General features: G+C 37.5%; 2 protein-coding genes across 3 annotated transcripts; one reads left to right on the top strand and one right to left on the bottom strand.

Annotated features, from left to right (window-relative positions):
- Positions 1-411: 411 nt before the first annotated feature.
- On the top strand, positions 412-9800 carry LOC139124080 (probable acyl-CoA dehydrogenase 6). The gene is made up of 9 exons (XM_070690212.1): positions 412-812; positions 2372-2492; positions 3342-3471; positions 4000-4106; positions 5009-5176; positions 6129-6302; positions 7440-7601; positions 8028-8187; positions 8907-9800. The coding sequence occupies exons 1-9, from the start codon at positions 615-617 to the stop codon at positions 9004-9006; spliced, it is 1320 nt and encodes a 439-aa protein (XP_070546313.1). The 5' UTR covers positions 412-614; the 3' UTR covers positions 9007-9800.
- A 1752-nt stretch (positions 9801-11552) lies between these two features.
- LOC139124082 (uncharacterized) lies at positions 11553-19211 on the bottom strand. Of its 2 annotated transcripts, none has more exons than XM_070690214.1 (6): positions 19128-19211; positions 18269-18335; positions 17429-17830; positions 14656-14856; positions 12446-12558; positions 11553-12153 (listed from the first exon to the last, which is right to left on the bottom strand). In XM_070690214.1, the coding sequence occupies exons 2-5, from the start codon at positions 18324-18326 to the stop codon at positions 12473-12475; spliced, it is 747 nt and encodes a 248-aa protein (XP_070546315.1). In that variant the 5' UTR covers positions 18327-18335; positions 19128-19211; the 3' UTR covers positions 11553-12153; positions 12446-12472. The 2 variants fall into 2 exon arrangements, with proteins under 2 accessions (XP_070546315.1, XP_070546314.1); XM_070690213.1 differs by having other exon boundaries at positions 12446-12561; positions 19128-19206.
- Positions 19212-19588: the final 377 nt, after the last annotated feature.

Raw genomic sequence — 19588 nt, 5'->3', positions numbered from 1 at the left:
TTCCTTTACAAATGTCACGTGTATGCAGATTCACAGATCAATCCGAACACTGACGATACATGTATCAACGGTACTGTGAAAAAAACCGTTGAGTCAAAACTATAAAGTTGCTTTTTGTACAGGAAAATCACTCTTCCAATTTTTTCTTCACATAGAGAATGTGTCACCAGATTCTAAACACTTTTTAATTTGCATCTGAAATGTCTACATGTGCAACTTGATACTGTCAAATCCTGACTAGTCTGATTTTCACCTCGGATCATGACGCAGGCAATTTTTGTATTACAAGCTTTAGCATTTACAAGCTTTAACATTAATATCAATAACATTTATTGTATACATACATCAGATGCATGGCTCGTTGTATCAAATACATTTATTGAAAAAAATGATAATATATTTTCAGGCTGCATATTCGGCTGTGTAGACGACACTGCTTTATTTCCGGTTCTTATAAAGTTTGCCCGATACAGGTCATGCTGTCAACATATATTTTCCAACCATAATATAGAATGACAACTTGCCTTTTGTTGTGAACAGGTGTTGCTTTTATGACCTGATATGACCTTTATTACACACAGGTTTCTCATTCGCTGACCCATTTAGCCTACAAGATGGCCCTCGGTATTTTGACACGAGCGGCGCGACGCACCATCTTGCCATCGAAGGTATCGAGTATTGTCGGGCGCCTCCCGAGGGGGTGCCTGTCAAGCTACACATCAAGTTCCCTTGAAGGAGAATTACCCGGAGATATCACTGAGGAAGGGATATTCAACGAGAGCCATGTAGAGCTTCGTCGTGCCGTAAACAAGGTAATAACGCACTTGCACTTTGAACGCACGACACTGTTCCAGGCACCCGTTATGTGTACCAGTGTCCGCAATGCATATATTAGCCTGCATACGGCACCCAGTAAATGGCGGTGTGTAGTGTATGCAAGTCTACAGAGGAGAACAAAGCTGGCCAAAGGTGCAGTTTACAATTGCCAGCGCTACCATAGCCATAGCCGCAGATGTTTGTACGATGTCGAGTTGTAGCGCAGATGACCCCATTGTCATGTCAGCTGGCCGGTCGATGCACGTCATTAATAGTCACTCTCATAATTTGCATTATCGAACAATACCCTACGGTCAACCTAAAATTTCACAAAAGGGAGTGCTTGATATAGCCTATACAGCTATAGTTCACCGGGGTACTTCTGACACCCACAGCAGGCTTAGCAACCGATAGCAATTCTCTGTTCAGAGAAGCCCTATGTTGCAAGTGCTCGGCCGTTGGGGGCAGGCCGCCTCCGAGCAGGGAGACGGCGTAGTCAACAGTGACAATGGCCCGACACTCGCGCGCGACACGACATATACACGGAGGTATAGCAGCAACGGATACTACATTCACGTAGGGCTATGTTCAGAGATACAGAGATACATGTACATGTGTCATACGGCAGACATTTCTTATTTTCTGCGAGTGTAGAATACTGTTACCTTTTAAGTACACGTTCAACCGAAAAACGTCTGACCTGAAACAAATCGTTTCAATTTTGGCTATGCCCGTGAGAGGTAAAATGGCAGTACCCTGTTGAAAGAGGCCATACTATGTCTGGGTCATAGTGACCCAATTATCGATCGCCTCTTTTCAAAGGGCAGTCCAGTACGGCACTAATAGATCATTTGCAATTCAAAAATCGTAACCGGGCGTAAACTGCCATAATATTTTTCTGACCATTTTGAAAGTTAACCAAACCAAATTTAGCCATGCAAAGATATCCGTTATTTTACCGAATTCAAACTGAAAAGAATGATTTCGTGAACAACGGTACAACGGTACATTAAATAGGTCATGTCGAGGGACTTTTAGACAAAACGGTGAACAAGGAAGAAGTCTTTAATAGTTTAATCCGATATTGCCCCTTTCACAACTTGAATTGTTGCACATACTCGTATATATTTAGACGATTAACTTTGTAAACATGTAAGTTGACATATACACAGACAAATGAGTGAAATTACTGACTTCTGCCATTGACTGTTTTGGCGCTTCTGCTGGTGCATCAAAATATCGAAAATATTATTACTCTTGATTTTGAGAAAAGTTTGAGCAAATGTCCTTTACTTTCGAGGCGCATACTACTTTAAGTACAAGACTGTCATGAAAATTTTCTAACTTTGGACCAATATGTTAGCCTTGCCCTCCTTTATCATTTAGCTAAGATGTATGTCCTTTATAGAGGACAGTTTTGCACACTGTCTCAACATCATATTAACACTTAAGCTTATAATCAATCCTAAATAACCACGACGGAAACTTTGCTGAGATAAATACCCCTTTTTCTTCTGTCTGTGGGTTAAACCTAAGTCAATTGTCTTCTTCCTAGTTTATTGAAAGGGAAATTAGCCCCTTTGTCGACAAGTGGGAGGCTGCTAAGAGATTTCCGGCACATGATCTCTTCAAGAAAATGGGTGACGCCGGATTCCTTGGCATCAACAGACCAAAAGGTAGGCAACGTTCAAGTACTAGCCTTTGTAATTTTATCGTTTGATTCATGAATACAGCTATCAAAAGAATATTTTATCATTCTGCCCGTGCACTTCCCATGCTCAGAGGTCTGATTTTTGAAATAATACCTTTAAACAGTCGAACCGAAAATATTGTAAAAAGTCTACAGTTAATTTAGATGTCAACAATGAAATTTCACGGTTTTCTTCTCTTGCTTTGCTGCTCAAAGACATTAAAATTCTTGTTATCTCTCATGATAAAAAATTTAATGGATCAATGAGCAACCAAAGGAAGCGTTGGAATTTACGGGTATATCACCTCGAAGCTGCTGATATTTAAAAAGTAGAATGGTTGTCATTTTCTGTTTTAGCCCGATGAACATTACTTTTCATTGTGATAAAGGGTAGATTTTGAAAATGTTATTTTCTCTTTGCTCGAATGAATCAAAACAAGCCATAGACCTATCACCTGCGAAGAACAAAATGAGTTGGGAGGTATTGATATATCCACAAGAAGCATTCTCCTAAATTTTTGTATTCATTTGTAACGTACAGCTATCAAAATCAACCTGGCTACTTTAATTGCTCATTCACCTTTCATCATAATTAGATAGTACCAAACTGTAGTTAAGATCTCAATACGATATTTGAAGTGTAATGCAACGTGTTTTACTTTCATGTGCCATCCTAAAAGCAATGCGTATGGACTGTAAGCTTACGTTTTTTTATTCTTTTGTAAGAGTATGTATAAGGTTACTAGGTATATACCTTGCATACTTGTCTGTACTTCAATAATGAACACATATATCTAGCATCTAATAAACATTTTTTTTTTAAATTTACGAACAGAGTATGGTGGGATGGGTTTAGATTTCTCCTACACTATGGCTTTCACGGAGGAGCTCGGCGGAATCCGATGTGGTGGTTTGCCTTTATCGATCGGTATGCAGGCAGACGTAGCAACACCAGGCCTCACCAGGTACTCATTTTATGTACTTCATGTTGGCATACCATTTACGGGACATGTTATGTCTCAGTGGTTTCAAGCAACTTGAGCTGATAATGAACTTCGCCAGGACAAGTGTTACCTGAGAGAACTCATTCAAAATACATGATCACTTTTTACGTTATTATTGTATTTTTAAATAAGAATTCTTCAACTGTTACAACTCTTTTTGCTTCCCCTGAGACTACATCACTTCTTTTCTTCTTTCTTCTAATGTCAAATAGGCTTAGACAAGTCTGACAGGTCTAATTTATATCAAACTTTGCGGTGATGACCGTCCATGGCCTTCAAATAATTAAAAGAGTTTTGACCATGAACTTCGTCCCTTAGCATAACAAAGGATGAACGAAGTATAACACAGCTCTCTCAAGTACAGCAAAAAGACAGTGGAATTGGCCGTTTTGACAAGAAACAGCCTTAATCGAAGTCAACAACCGTCTGTTTTCAGGGAATATCAGTGATGTCATATCTCAATCTCAATAAATTATTTGTATTTTCTAGTTTTGGTTCCCATGAATTAAAGAAGCTGTTTTTAGAACCTACCATCAAAGGAGAGATGGTTGCTTGTCTTGGAGTCAGTGAAACTGGAAGTGGTTCAGATGTGGCTAGTAGGTAACACTGCTACTGTACAAAGCGAACTAACATTCTTACAAGATATAAACTTACAGGGCCAATATAAAGGGCCGACTTGTCATAAAACAAAAACTATGTACTGAATGTTTGTTTTGAGCGACAAAGACTCGGTATTACACACTTCAAGGTCATCAGAAACGTTCTCAAAATCTCTCTCGTCAGGTCGATCGTCCATCAAGCATGAACAAAACCTAATTATATACCATAAATACAACTGTTAATTTTGAGAATGACATGTATTTCTTGTACCCATACCCGCCCAATTCGACATTAAGATATTTCAAATTGTTGAATCTCATAGAACAAAGACAGCATATTTCTGAACTTGATTCTCAAACAATGAAACTTTCACAAAAATAGCAAGGTTGTTCGCATTGCGAACAAATCATCACAAAAATATTGTTTGTTTTAACTCATGCCCTAATTTTACCACTTTGTGTACTTTAGATTAAAATCATAAATTCCTAATGTGTTTGGTCGGAAGAAAGTACAAAATATCCAGATAATCACCCGGTATGCCAAGCTTTTTATCGATGAGAAAGGCAGGGAGATATACCGTACAGTTTTTGACTCACAGAGAACTAACTTATATGCATGCGTTCCTTTACCAATTAATCACTCAATCTTTTATCCTCGAGTGTAAATTAACTGTATGGTATATTGGAATAAGTTAATGGATTTCATATTATGTGAGAGTTTGATCGTGCTGATTCACTGAATAAACAAAGCACACGTAGACAATGCTAGATCCCCCTCCTTCCAGAAGACACTATTACATGTTATGTTAAAACTGAATTTTTGAAATGCTCAGCAGTGTCGTATTACTATTCAGGCTTGCCTAAAGTTTAGATTATCCGCTAGAAATTTCACTATCCAGGCATCAAAACCACAGCAGTCAAGAAAGGCGGTGATTACATCATCAATGGTGGTAAGATGTGGATAACCAATGGGATTCAAGCAGATTGGATGTGCTTGCTGGCTAACACTGGTGATGGGCCCCCGCATCTGAATAAATCAATGATCTGTGTTCCCCTTGATACCAAAGGTAAAACATCACTACCAATAGAACATGTAACAATTTTTCATTAACATCTTTGAACTTCAGTGCGTCATCAGTCAATTTCACTGCAGACCTGTTTCTGTCCTGGAGTACTATCAAAACCCGGATATTTGAGTTAAAAATGCGGGAAACATTACAGCCATGCCATACATTGTTATTGTTGTTGTTGATTAGTGATTGCTTGTTCTGGAAAATGAATCACTTCACAACAAATTCAGTTCCACATACAACCTGTATTCTGTGAAGGAGAAACTGTAGTTGAAACATTGCTCAATTTTCGAATCTTGATAACTAAAAGTTCAAACTCTTGGCGAGTTGGGCTTGCATTTCTTTGAAAGTCTTATCATTGCTCTGTTGAATCGAATACCGTTTAGGCCTTTCACAATCAAATTTTGATATATTTACATTGTTTTCACTGAGATGGCTGAACCTACACGAAGTATAGTAGGGATGAAAGGGTTAAAAACTTAAATCAAGACACCTTTTGTTCATTATTCAAGTAATAATTTACACCAAAGGCAAGGGTATACGATGAGAACTTGGTAGAATTAACAGGTTCTCGATATCAATCTTGCGTATGAGTGAAACGGTCAAAATCGAGTGGTATACTTGTTATTTGAGTGCGCTGTATTGTTTTATTGACAAACACTACTTAAGTCTTCCATTCACCATTCCTATTATAGAATTACAGGCTGTATTTACCATTAAATACTGCGTTTATAATATTTACAATGCTTGAAGTCCAGACAGTAATTCAAAGCCACCATCAACAATTCATCTAGAATACAGGGAGGGTTGTATGGACTATCTGAACATTGAGTACTCCGATATGACTTATGGAGTGAATCAAATATTTTAAGTTCAAGATATCGGATAAAATTAGTGCCAAATATTGTGTGACATATTCTACAACATTACTGGGTGTACGGTTCATCAGGTGTCACCAAGTCCAGGGAAATTAAGAAGCTAGGAATGAACTCCTCAGACACTGCTGAAATTTACTTTGAAGACGTCAGAATACCACAGAGCTATCTGATTGGACAAGAGGGCATGGGATTTACATACCAGATGTTGCAATTCCAGGTGGAAAGAATTTTGATGGCATGCGTAGGTGAGCAATTCATCTAAGTTTGGATACATTGACATTAACCACAACAAAAACGCTCATTTTATCATGATCTCAAGGCCCTAATCTTTACATGATAACTGCCTCCTTGGGTTTTTAGAGCAGCATCATGAGGTCCTAAGCAATGATGTTATATCCTAGGATGTGTCTCCGATTACTTAACCCCCAACTTCTGTTGAAATAAGCATAATTCAGCATATAAAAAGGGTTAAAAAGCAAACTATATTTGCTGAGGACAATATCTGCATTTGATTTATCGAATATTCGACATTTCATGGTCAATCATTGATAAAGAATTGAGCTACTCTAACATGAACAAGCGATGTAATTTTTGTATATCAGAAAAGCTGCACATTATCAATGCTGACAAATCTACACTGTTAAACAGACGCTCTGAGTTGGTTTCAAAATGTCGCCACCAAAACAAATATTATTTATCGAATTTTAACACCACCTACAAATAGAAAGGTTCGTCCCAATCATATATGTTAGAGTGTCGAGCTAGTAATCCTTTCACTTCTATCTGAGGATTGCAAGATGCATGAAACTTAAGGAATAGATTTCATTACTTTGTACTTGAGGTAATCTGTTTATTTATTTATAAAGCTCTGCTTTAACATTGAGCACTGTAATTTCCCACGAGGACATCTCTTTACTTCGAGATATATATATATATATATATATATATATATATATATATATATATATATATATATATATGTACGTATGTGTCTGTCTGTCTGTGACTGTGTCTGTGTGTCCGTGTGTGTCCTCGTGGGAAATTACAGTGCTCGGAGCGGTATGAATAATAACAAAAATTACTTCACCATCCTGCAATCTTCAGACTGAAGTGAAAGGATTCTTAGCTCAACACTATTATTTGTATGGTTGGAAAATAGAATACAATGTTACGTCCCAGCTGGCTGTATTTATTTTGTGACGTCAAGTATTATCGGAAACAGTACATGTAAAAGATTCAACTGAAAAAGAAAGATGCGAAATTTTTGTGTAATAAAAGTTTCGGATTTCGGATTTCGGATTCTTATTGTAGAAATTGAAAAGTGATCACACTGAAACTACATGAAAACTAAAAGTATATGTTTTGTTTTTTCTTCTTCACAGTGTTACTTCCAATACAGGATATGATATCAGAGACAATTAACTACACCAAACAGCGGAAAGCATTTGGAAAGTCCATCCTTGACAATCAATCCGTACATTTCAGACTGGCTGAACTTGAGACAGAACTGGAACTCTTAAGGTCTTTGATATACCGTGCCACAGGTGAGTACAAATAAATTATTATGTGACTCTTACCAAACTAGATGTATGTGTCACAAAACCCTGATTATTATCATTAACATTTGTACCAAATGTTGACTTTTACTGCCATGGACCCCAAGAAAGGAAGGTTGTCATGGACAGTGAAAATAATTGCCCAATTATTCTATCGATATGAATAACCTTAATGTAAATTTGTGAAATGAGGACACACGCAAAAAGGAGCTGTATTGTTGACTTGGAATTCAAGCCACAACATGAATTTTTTCAGAGTCCAAATATCCAGTTTCACATTTGATCCCTCTATGAAATCTAATTCGATATTTGATCACTACATAAGGCAAAAGGGTTCATATATTTATTTTGTGGCAAACAAAAAAGCTATTAAATATTCATTTTTACTTTTGTTTTTCATCTCCACCATTGCAGCCATGTACCTTCAGGGTAAGGACATCACTAGACTTGCCTCCATGGCTAAGCTGAAAAGTGGAAGGTTAGTCAGAGAAACAGCCGATGCTTGTCTGCAATACTGGGGTGGAATGGGTTTTACAGATGATGTGCTCATCAGCAGATACTACAGGGATTTCAGGTATGTGGGGTGTTCCTTCTTTTCCCCCATCATTGAAATAAACAGTATCCAATTGTTCTTTTCAGCATTGCTCATGGTGAGATCCAGTGATACCCTTTATTATTTTAAAAAGCACTGAGCAAAAGAAAATCCAGATCACTTGAGCTCAAACTGTACATTATTCAAACATAGACAAGGCATACGGTTGACCTTCTGTACTTATTACTGCTTACGTGTTCTTTCTTAAAAAGTCGAAGTCATTCACAAAATTAAAGTGCTTTCGAAAATTTATAGATTACAAATCACTGATATTGATAACCAAAATGCTTTTGCTGCCCAGTTTGTTCAAAATTCATTTATCTTCAATGAAATTTGATTGATCAATATAATTTATTGGTATGAATTTAAAGCTATATCATTGTTGTACCTTGATACATGTCTACAATTTTTCTGTTTTCTTTCGTACCCGGGAGAAATTTAGCCATCCAAATTAAATCAGACTACCTTAGCCTGAATTCATGTGATTTGCAATGTTATTAAAAACAGCCTGAGACGAATTTTGGTCTGGAAATAAAGTCTGTTTCTTACAAAAACGGTTCTGGCTGCACAGAGACAGGCTGTGTTGATGAGCCTTCAGTAATTTTACATTATTTCGAATAATGAAAACACAAAACGCCAAACAAAGATTTTGAAATAAGATCACAGATGATAGTTAATCCATTGTATTTTATTTTGAACAGGTTAATGTCAATCGGAGGTGGAGCAGACGAGGTAATGTTGACGATTATCTCCAAGTATATGGGATCATTACCTACACCGACGAAGAAGAAGAAGAAGTGATGTCTCCATGTTTGATTTCTTCCTTTGAAATCTGTTACCTCAAATAAAGAACTAAACCATGACGACACTTATCTTGCAGGTGCCCATTATTTGACAAAGAGTACATATTCTTCTATAAACATGTGGTCTCTTTCTTCGGTGACACGTTCAATGATATCAACGGTACCTCGATTGTTATCAGTGACATTAAATGACAACTTAAATGCCTTAATTTTTGATACACTCATTAACAAAGCATTAAATAAAAGTTATCAGTATCCCATTTTATGATATGATAATTGGATTTTGCCCAAATTAAGAATAAGGCATAATCTTTCGAACTTTCTTTCCCATTTTCGCTATTGCACCATATGTTGGCAGTTTAGTTTAAGTGGAGTCAAAGACACTTTGACATGGTGTTCAATATACACATTCAGTTCACACGCCGATCTGCATTATTAGATAAAGTGACATAATGTTTCTAACTGGGGAAAATTGATCTATATATTGCCTTTTGGTTAATTGGAACAAGGACAAGACTGTGTGACTTATTATATTCATAAGATTAGACGAATCGACACATCTGTTCAGCAACGTGAATGATTTTATTATGTATGACTTCCATATCCAGACTTATATCGACAAGTTCTTATCATACTGAACACAATACAGAGTAAATAGCAGTCACTGTATGTGGTATCAAGAAACATTCTGTACGATGATGTTTGTGCCAATATTATTTTGTAAAAGCTAAGAGGCTTTTTGTCATAAAGATCAGGGATTTTCTGTCGTAATAAAGCTCGAATGAAACGACAGAGTATGTCAATGTCTGATTTCTTTCACTTTAAATAATATGCAATTAAAACGCGCAGATGTTAAAGTGCTCGAAGGATCGAGATATTTTTTTCAACTTTCTTTCACCATGACAATCAATAGACAAAGATATGTTTTTCCAGTGATCTGTCATCGATGTAGCATTTCTAACACTATATAAAATTCAACAGTGCCTTCTTCCACGAACACTGCAGATGTTCGAAATTTCCAAAATGTTGTTGGATCATAGGTAAATCTCATATGGTGAGCTTTCTTTCGTTGACAGCAAAAATGTACTTCTTTGTACTACTTTCCTGTATGAAACCATTATTGACACTCCTCGATGACAATTTTATAGTTTACAAGCGTTGAGTTCTTCCACCCCACACTGGGACGTATTTATGTAACCACCTTTTTTGGTGTAAACCACCTTTTATTAAATTTCAGTACGAGGGAGGAAATCTCGTGAGAGCCGCGGCCATTTTGTTCCTGTACACTGAAAATCACAGTGTCAAGAGACAGCGAGTATAAGACACTGTCGTAGCATGTCATACATTCTCTACCTACTCGCCCGTCCACCGCGCGTTTTGAGTACTATGAAACAATTTCTCGAGCAAGTCTATTGTTGGTCATAATATCTTTTCTCTGCCTTATCGTGCGATGGCTCTCCTATCCTTTGTCTATAGTTCCGTCTGGCGATAGAGACTTTTATTTGTTGAATGTATATCAGATTTCCATTTTTAACTAAGTTACCTATTTTCGGGTTATATTAAGAACGAAGATACCTTTCTTTTTTCACAGTTTGGATTGCTACAGCATACTGCCGCCACTAACATTTAATAAACGATTACTTGGTGTTTTTGTGAAGTATGTGGTGCTCTATGCAATTAGCAATAAATTAAGCCGAGCTGTACCCGCCATCAGGTCTCTTAAAATTGCTGGAGTAAATGATATCTAAGAAGGGGGCTTTTGGATTTCATCCTGCCAAGTTCATATCTCACCAGCAGTTAAAATTGGTTAAAGTGAGAGAAGCACTTCTGTTCAAAGCATTGTAACGAAAAGGCACATTTACAGGTCCCGGACAAGGTACATACTGTAAACACTATTTTTATGGAGGGTTAAAAAGGAAACATACAGAGCGGGACGACAATTTGGCATCAAGCTGAGAAGAGAAACTTTTGAGAAGCTCAAGCTGAGCAAAATTAAAATAACATTAGATGATACAGATGATACAGAATTAAATACTTCTTCCAGCTTCTCAAAAATCCATGCTAATTTGCATATGTAAGTTAAAGAAAATATTGGGAAAAAATCATCTGATACGTGTATAACACGATTGGACCTAATTTGGGATAATTGGATTGTGAAGTAATGCCGATTTAATCTACAAATATAATCTCATCTGCTTTTCTTTTTACATTACACACTTGAATTTATGAGTAATTTGCAATATTATTATTATTATTATAACAACATTCAGCTATACGGCACCTAACACTTTTGAGAAATTCGAAAAATATGAAAATCCAATTATCCCAAATTAGTTCCAATAGTGTTATATAAAAAATCACTTTGAATCCCTCCATGGACAACTGACCACTTTAAACAGATTGCAAACCAGTCAGAGCCGGTTCAAACCGGTCTTCCATCTGAGAGATATTTTATAGAAGGATATATCCTCCTAAATGTCACTTATGTATATTTATCATAATCATGAATGAGTGTGCAGATTTATTACGCAAGAACGGCTGATGTGAACGTTATTGTGTCGATTTAATTAATTAATTAATTAATTAATCTACATATATTTGCTTCACTGTTTCATTTTTACATCAAGCAGCTCCCCTGTCGTGTGAAATGGTGTTAGGCGGGAGAAGTCATCGGTAAACTTCCAAAACTGTGACACTATCTTAGAGTTTTAAACATTTGAACCAAAAGTATGTTTCGGGAACGGAGTCATTCTTTAAACAAGACACGTTTTATCGAATGTGAGTCAAGACTGAACAACACTGGGTCCACGATGAGCTGCATCACTATTCAAGATCATCCAAGCGGGTCTTTTGTACGAATTCCCCGATGATGGTACAATTACTCATTACTCCCCAAGAGAAAGGTAGCCCAGCGTTTTGCAAAATGTTCTAAATATGCCGAATGTGTCTCATTCTTTGTCATCCATAGTGCCGTCATAATACGTAGTGGTTGCAAGGACAGCCAAAACAACTATGCTAAGGAATAAACTCGTTGTCAATTTAACCGTGACTGTCCAGTCGATATATCGGAGCATCCTAAGGAGCTCCACATATTTACATAAGTATGACAGTAAGCCGTTTAATCGAATCTTAACCATGTGATAATCTGTGAAAAAAAAAAGAAAATTGATTTAAAGTTCACAGCAATATACCAACAAACTATCATGACATGTATTTGATGGCGCACTGCATTTTGAAAATCTGGGTCTGAAAAAAGCTTGTGCTCATTTGACTGAGTTGTCTTGATATTCTGAGCCTGTGTCATTTGGAAGCATCACTTACATTCACTAGATTTGACATTATTCATTTTCAAAATGAGAAGTCCACTGTAAACATTTTCTTTGCTATCAGCTGCATCTTTCTAACCATGGGCGATGGATGCCATTGTCCGTACTCACCATGAATGGATATACATTGTGAGTTGTTCAAATGCTGCACCACATGGCGAACACAGTCGCGACCAATCCAAACACAGCTGCAGAATTTGACGCAGTAACCATTGCATGAGATTCTTCTGAAAGAGATTCGATAAGTTACCATCAGATCAACAGGTAATGAGGAACTCTGACGGATTTAGTGGCTTAGAAAGGTTGACCAGAGAGAGTGTTACTTCGATCTAAATAAAATGAATGGCTGGAAGGTAAGCAGATAGAGTTGAAAATGGAAGCTTTTGTTCAAGATAACGCCATACAGCTTGCCTATCGTGTGCATTATCTTACAATAGAGCGCTATAGCAACGAAATTTGACTGGTTAGATATTAGGTTTGAGTCCACAATGTGCCCTCAGAAATGTCGTATGAACCATGCATCTTACTCCTATTGACCATATTTCTCGTTTTCCCAGCCTAACTCCATTTCCTCAGAAACACCGCGCTTACACACCTGACATCGATGACTCTAGAGGCTGACCAGCCACAAATCAATGAGAAAAGCAGTCGATCTCTACACGCCAAAAAGCTGTTATTCCCAGATGCCAAGTCCCAACGCTATGCGCTCCTGACTCTATATTCTAATCAACCTTACTCGTATTCACAAAGCCTCCCTCGTTTACTTGCTGGGCGCTTCAACTGACCTTTGTACCCTAAACATCGGTAACTTTTGTCGCTAACGTCCTCTGGGTATACATATTAATCAGCCCTTACTTATGTGTGCCCCTCTGAATCGCTAACGATTACGAAGTTCGCGTACTAACAAGGTATACACATATTGTCTGTCGCCGTTTATAATTCCTAGGTGATTAAGTTGTTCGGTCGGGAATCATAAATTATTCGTTTTTATCTAGGTGTGACCCATCACCAACAGCAAAATTTGGCAAGATCATGCGTCCCGTGATTTTTCAAAACGCAAAAAAGTTAGGTCGGAGAGTTTTCAATGGGGTAGTTGGGTTACCGGAAATGCAGATGTATTTTATTGGACCTAATCATTTGTTAAGGCAATACAAAGTTTTCACTGAATATGTATTCGAGATGGTGTAGTGAAGGTATGATTGACACTTGGAAAGCCAGCGTCGACAGTGCGTAACATGTAGATTGGCTGCAGCTTTTGATGAAGCCACTCTTATCATATTCATATAAATAGTGTTTGTTGCTAAGCAACCGGGACACTAATCATGATACTCGGTGAATGGTGATTACTGGGAACAATAAAGTTTCAAATTAGAAAGTCTGTAGTTGATTGTTATTTAAAAGAACACATCGATCGATTATTCGCCTTTTACTATCATATTTTGTTGAAATAGGTGATCAAGCGTTGTTAGCAGTAGCTGTTGAAATATTCCATGATGCAATTTTTTACTTTTTAATCGATTGTAAAATATTTCTTGTCGTATTTCCTCACCCATGTTAAAATGGCTAATACCCAACTTGTCCATAAGGCCTGTATTTGTCTAATGTGTGATGTTATTACAGACAGGACATGTTATACCAGGGGTAAGTTGAATTGTGTTCATGAGCGAACAGTGCAGAGAAAGTTTCCTCGATGGGGAAAGCCCGATCTTATATTATCTTCGATACGATAAAAACTGTATTATTTTTATAAAAGCGAATACGCTTGAATCATTTAAAGAGTGGGTTTGTACTATGAACAGCGAATTGGGCGTTGCTTTGTCATTACTTTGTATTTCATCATACATTGTGAAGAAGAATAAAACCAAATATACTTTTTACTGGAGCAAAGTGATGAATAAATGCTACATTACAATTGAACATTTTGGCCCTTTGATTGTAGCGTATGCCATGTTGATCTGGTACTACAGTGATAAAGAATTCTTTTATATTCATTGAACGATATTGGCAGTAATATATCTACTTATCCATTTTTAATAAGTTAACTAATTTTTCATCATATTTGATGGAAGAGGGTTTTCGAGATACAAAATATAGTCTTTTCAGGGACTTATTGCATGACTGAAGACCACACATAAGTCGACAATGTGATCGATCTCGTGTAATTCTTGATATGATAAAAGCCGTGTTATTTTTAAAACGCGAATACGCTCGAATTATTAGATGACAGGTTTGAACTATCACGCAGAATTTTGCGTTGGATGATATGCAAATAAGCACGTGGGGCATGTGATCACATCTGCAGCGGACAACGGTTTACTCACCATTTAACAAGGCACCCGATGTATTTGCGATAGCCAATAACGGTTCGGTGCCCAAAGACAGAGCAATTCCATTGGTTTGCCCTAGATCTGGATCTCTTATAGCTGGGTCTAGACCTCCCTGCGTGGCACCGGAATCTCCCTCCTCATCTGGGTCTCTCACCGTTGGATTTTCTCCTCCATTCCCTTGACCTTCACCGTTCCCTGTTTGACCGGAATGACAGAGAAGAGAAAGGCGGGGGAACATCAGTTGCAAAGTCGAGCTGATAACAGAGATGAAATTATTGATAGCATTTATTTGGATTGTTATTGTCATGTGCTGTTTTCGCTAAAAAGTGAAAAGTAAACGTTCCTTCGACAGGGACTTTGACGGTAGCTATTTCTGCTGGCAACTTTTGCCGCTGAGAATAGCGAAAACTATCACCAGCACCAGAGACGTTATGGAATAGAATTCATTAAAGCACAATGCTAAATGTTACTAAATGGTATAATGTTTCGTGGGAGCTTTTTCCGATGTACCCTATTTTTTTACTCCCTAGCGTATTGGTAATAAAGGTAACATGAACATCAGGGAAAGATATTCCGAATATAAATCTTTCCCACAATACTTTTTCTGGTCATCTTGAAGTTGACGAAATGTTTATCAAACGTTTAAGTATTTCAAATATGAGGCGCGTGCTAAACGCGGTGCGTTTACTGTTTTACTGTAAAAAACCAGTTTCTTGTCATCCTCGCGCGTTAAGGTCAAGAACAGCCTCGTTTATCATCTGTCCTGTTTCATATTTCTGTTTCTATTTCTGTTTACTGCAGAAAATGGTTATAATTTGCAAACTTGTAAACTAATAAGGTAGAACGCGCCTCGGGCGCAGACTTTCAAATTGTGCGCGCAGAAAAAAAAACTCTTATTGCGCCGTTCCGCTCACAGGTGTTCAAGACTACCTGTTATTAGCACTTTGTAAAGTCATATTCCTAAGGCAAGTTCTTAAATTGATTCATTTTTAAACGCATCAGTGAACTTTTTGGATTTATCAGTCTAAGCCAACTTGAGTTAATCCAACTCTGGCCAGGTCAATTGCTCCTGCCGAAGAGCACACGAAATGACGATCATGAGAGAGTAGGCAAATTGTGAATTCTGGCTAATTGCCATATTGTAAAAAGCTCAGCACAGTGACCCACCAAAAATTTGTTTCAAAAGTACAAGACATATATGAATTAGATGCTATTCAAAATTGCCGATACTGGAAAGTTACAATATTCCATCAAATAAATGTTTCAATCTCAGAAATGTTGGGTGTAATAATGGCAAATTTTATTAAAAAATAAATAATTCCATTGAGTCACATATTCTTTCATTTAGTCTTTTACTGTTCAAAGTTTTATTTTATGACGAGAATTTGAAAATTTAGAAAACAAGCATGGTGACCCTATCTTTTTTCTTTAATATTTGATTATTCTCATATGCCAGAATTCAAAAATCCCTGGTCTTCCATGTGTTGCTCTCTGGCCTAATCTTGGGTATAAGTATTTTTCACTGTCATGAGCGTCATTTGACCCAAACTCTTCTTCAACTACCATGTACATCAGAGTCAGAGCTATCTCTTTCACTGCTCAGGTATGCAGTGACAGTGATACTGCAGTAGCAGGGCAGTATGTAAGAGTGACACTGCCCGTAGGGAGTAGCTGTATTAACTTTGATAATTTTGACAATATTTTTGTTCAGTTTATACAACTGCGTTCTTGTTCTACTCCCTACAGCATGTTGAACTGTCCAGTATTCAGCTTGCTATCACAGCCTGTGTATGTGTACCATGCATTTGTATCACTGACAACTGACTGTCAGTCTGGACTCTAATAATTATCACCTAATACATATTTATATATACAGACTTTGTCGACAAACTGAATATTGTTTGTTTCAGCATGCTGTGGAGACAACAAAAAAATGTAGGTGATATATTGCATAGAAATATGGCAAAAATCATCAACAGTTGCAGCTTCTGCCTTAATAGGCTCAAGTTTGTTTTTTATGACAAATCACACAAGTTAGATTTTTTCGAGATAAAAGTCATGAAATGTGACAAAATGGTTCTAGACTTTTTAAAAATTATTACTAACATTACAACAATTGGATGACATAAAATGGTATTCATTTGTCATTGAATGACGTACAAAAACTTGGAAAATGTAAAACACAAAAGGAACCGAAAAATTTTCAAGTCCCCCCCTGCAGACAAAGCATAATTTTTCAGTCCCCCCCTCTACTACCCCAAAAATTTTCGAAACCCCCTGAATTCCTCCAGCCCCCTAACCATTTTTTGTGAATGCAGCCTTACAAGCAGGGAGGAAGTAATGATCTGATGACTGACAATTTAGCATGTGTCAGTGAGCAGAACAACATGAATTGTTGCTCACAAGACACCAAAGAGACGATATAATTTGAAAGATGGTGACTTTACAACAGCAGCATCATCAAAAACAACAACAACAACAACAACAACAACAATGACAATAATAACAATAACAATAATAATAATAATAATAATAATAATAATAAATTATCTTCATAATGATGTGAACAAGAACGCTGATTATAATTAACGCATCTAAAAATAAGTTGGACAAAAAACACTTTGTACCTTGTAAAGTGTAAGTCTACTTGCTGCCTTTGCTAATACTCTGATTCGTTTTTGATGTTTTCTCCTTCAAACAAAACTTTTTTCGATATAATATTTATAGACGGGAACGTGTAAATAGCATTCTAAGCGATAAATCTCACCACCACAGTTGATATTGTCGGTCATGTTGATGCAGTCGACAACACTGTCACTATCTAGTTCAACCTTCAGGCAAAGTCTGTTATATGCATCACATTCTTCAGCCGACTCGATCCGAATATCAGCCGTCATTTCAGGTGTCAAGATGGCACTGCCATCACCTTTTCTCTCTATGCCGGGCACCTCGGTCGGGGCAGAATTGACATCTATAGCCGGCGATACCGTCGCTCCTGTGGCGGATAGGTCTTCGTTGTCGGACAGGTACAGTTTGACGGAGATTGCCGCTTCATCCTCCTGGCTGTTCATCAGAGTGACGGTGAAAGTGATGGTTGTATCGGCAGTGCGACTGATAGTGAAGGACTCCGGACCGATGATGCGGAAGCTACCCTCTTCGATAGTTATCACTGCCAGAAATGAGTGAATAATTGTACATGTGAACTTATTAGTCTACCTTTTCCTCATATCAATACAATATATCGCAGGCGATGAAGACAAAGATCGCAGGCAAACGTCCACAAACGTGAGCCAAGCGACTGAAACACACTACTAATTTGTATTCCACGAATACAAGCAGAAACTACCGAACAAGATTTTCCCATTTTTCAACTCTGTGATACCGTTCTTCCGCAAACTATTCTTGGCTTAACGAGGCGAATTACATTCTATGAGTTAGATCAGAGGATCAAAATAGTCAAGTTCATCATCCACACTGGATAATTCCCTGTATGGCCATAATGGAAGATAACCGGTGAAACAATTCACAGTATTGCATTTAAGGCCATGTTTACTTGATTGCCCGCTGATGGTGCCATGTTAACAGACGGAAATTGTTGGTTACTTACTTCCTCCAACGATAGAGCTTAGTCCAACAACAACTGCTATAATACCAAAGGTCTTCATTGTGTTTTTCTATGGAACAATAATGAAATTTCCAATGCTTTTAGTGATGCTTATGGGGTTTTTTTTGCTCATTCAGCAGAAAAGTGGCTAACTTCTCCCACGGCAATCTCGTAATTAGAATCGGGTATCACCAAAACTACGATCAGGCGCTATAGATGCTGGGAAATAGTAACTACGTGGATCTGAGGACCATAAAACATTTGTAATTATCTCCCGGATCAAATGAAATATCGCAAATTACTCTCCGTTATTGTATGCTCGGCTTTTCTCTACTATTCCATCTATTGTTGCCATCAATCGAATAAAACATGATCGATCACGCAGCTTGGGCAAACATAATGAAAGTTCTTCCAGGCTTGAAATTAATTTGCAGAATGCAGTAAGTGGCAAAGATCTGCTGCACATAATGCTTTTCGAGTTATCAAAACCTCAAGACTGTTCTCTTTTACTCTCCTTTACTTGACTTCTGAACTACTCTTTCTCAATCATCGTGTCTATTTGTCTGTCTGTCCCCATCTCTCTCTCTCTCTCTCTCTCTCTCTCTCTCTCTCTCTCTCTCTCTCTCTCTCTCTCTCTCTCTCTCTCTCTCTCTCGTTTAGTTGGTCCTCTGTCGATACATCTACCTTCTTCCTTCTTTACACAGGACGCAGTTCATTGGAAAAACGTTAGCATCATGTCAAATACTATATACACAAATTTATACAAATGAGAGAGAGAGAGAGAGAGAGAGAGAGAGAGAGAGAGAGAGAGAGAGAGAGAGAGAGATCCTACACATTTGACGTGTAACAAAAACTGACTCACCAATGCAGATGTGGCCTCTTCACACTATTGGGACAGATGTATTGGGAACGCTACTTAACACTCTATTATGTTGGATCGTCCACTCCAGGCAATGGGTATTTGATTGGCTGCTAAAGGCACCCAATGGACGTGGCCTCATTACTACTGACAGCTCATATCTCAGTTAATTGAACAAGTGCAATGAACAGAATGGGTTAAAAGAGCTCTGTTAAAAATATATGTAGCGTTCATGTGGCGACTCAGGTATACATACATACATACATACATACATACATACATACATACATACATACATACATACATACATACATACATACATTTATAAACAAATTATTTTACTTCAAGTACAAAGTAATAATATTTGCTACTTAAGTTTCTTGCATCCTACAATCTTCAGACAGAAGTGAACGGGTTTTTAGCTCTACACTTTCATGTAACAGATATTATTACTTTGTACTTGA

Source organism: Ptychodera flava (assembly GCF_041260155.1).
Source record: "Ptychodera flava strain L36383 chromosome 23 unlocalized genomic scaffold, AS_Pfla_20210202 Scaffold_23__1_contigs__length_28996876_pilon, whole genome shotgun sequence".
NCBI lineage: Eukaryota > Metazoa > Hemichordata > Enteropneusta > Ptychoderidae > Ptychodera > Ptychodera flava.
Note: the sequence above shows the minus strand (reverse complement) of the source record. Positions and strands in the feature narration are given on the sequence as shown.

Excerpts from the sequence above, each read along its gene's own strand:
- LOC139124080 (XM_070690212.1), top strand. The coding sequence starts at position 615 with ATGGCCCTCGGTATTTTGACACGAGCGGCGCGACGCACCATCTTGCCA. Across the intron at positions 3,472-3,999 it reads GCAACACCAGGCCTCACCAG|TTTTGGTTCCCATGAATTAA; the intron begins GTACTCATTTTA and ends TGTATTTTCTAG. Across the intron at positions 6,303-7,439 it reads AATTTTGATGGCATGCGTAG|TGTTACTTCCAATACAGGAT; the intron begins GTGAGCAATTCA and ends TCTTCTTCACAG.
- LOC139124082 (XM_070690213.1), bottom strand. The coding sequence starts at position 18,326 with ATGAAGACCTTTGGTATTATAGCAGTTGTTGTTGGACTAAGCTCTATC. Across the intron at positions 17,831-18,268 it reads AAGCTCTATCGTTGGAGGAA|TGATAACTATCGAAGAGGGT; the intron begins GTAAGTAACCAA and ends CATTTCTGGCAG. Across the intron at positions 14,857-17,428 it reads CGACAATATCAACTGTGGTG|GGAACGGTGAAGGTCAAGGG; the intron begins GTGAGATTTATC and ends CCGGTCAAACAG.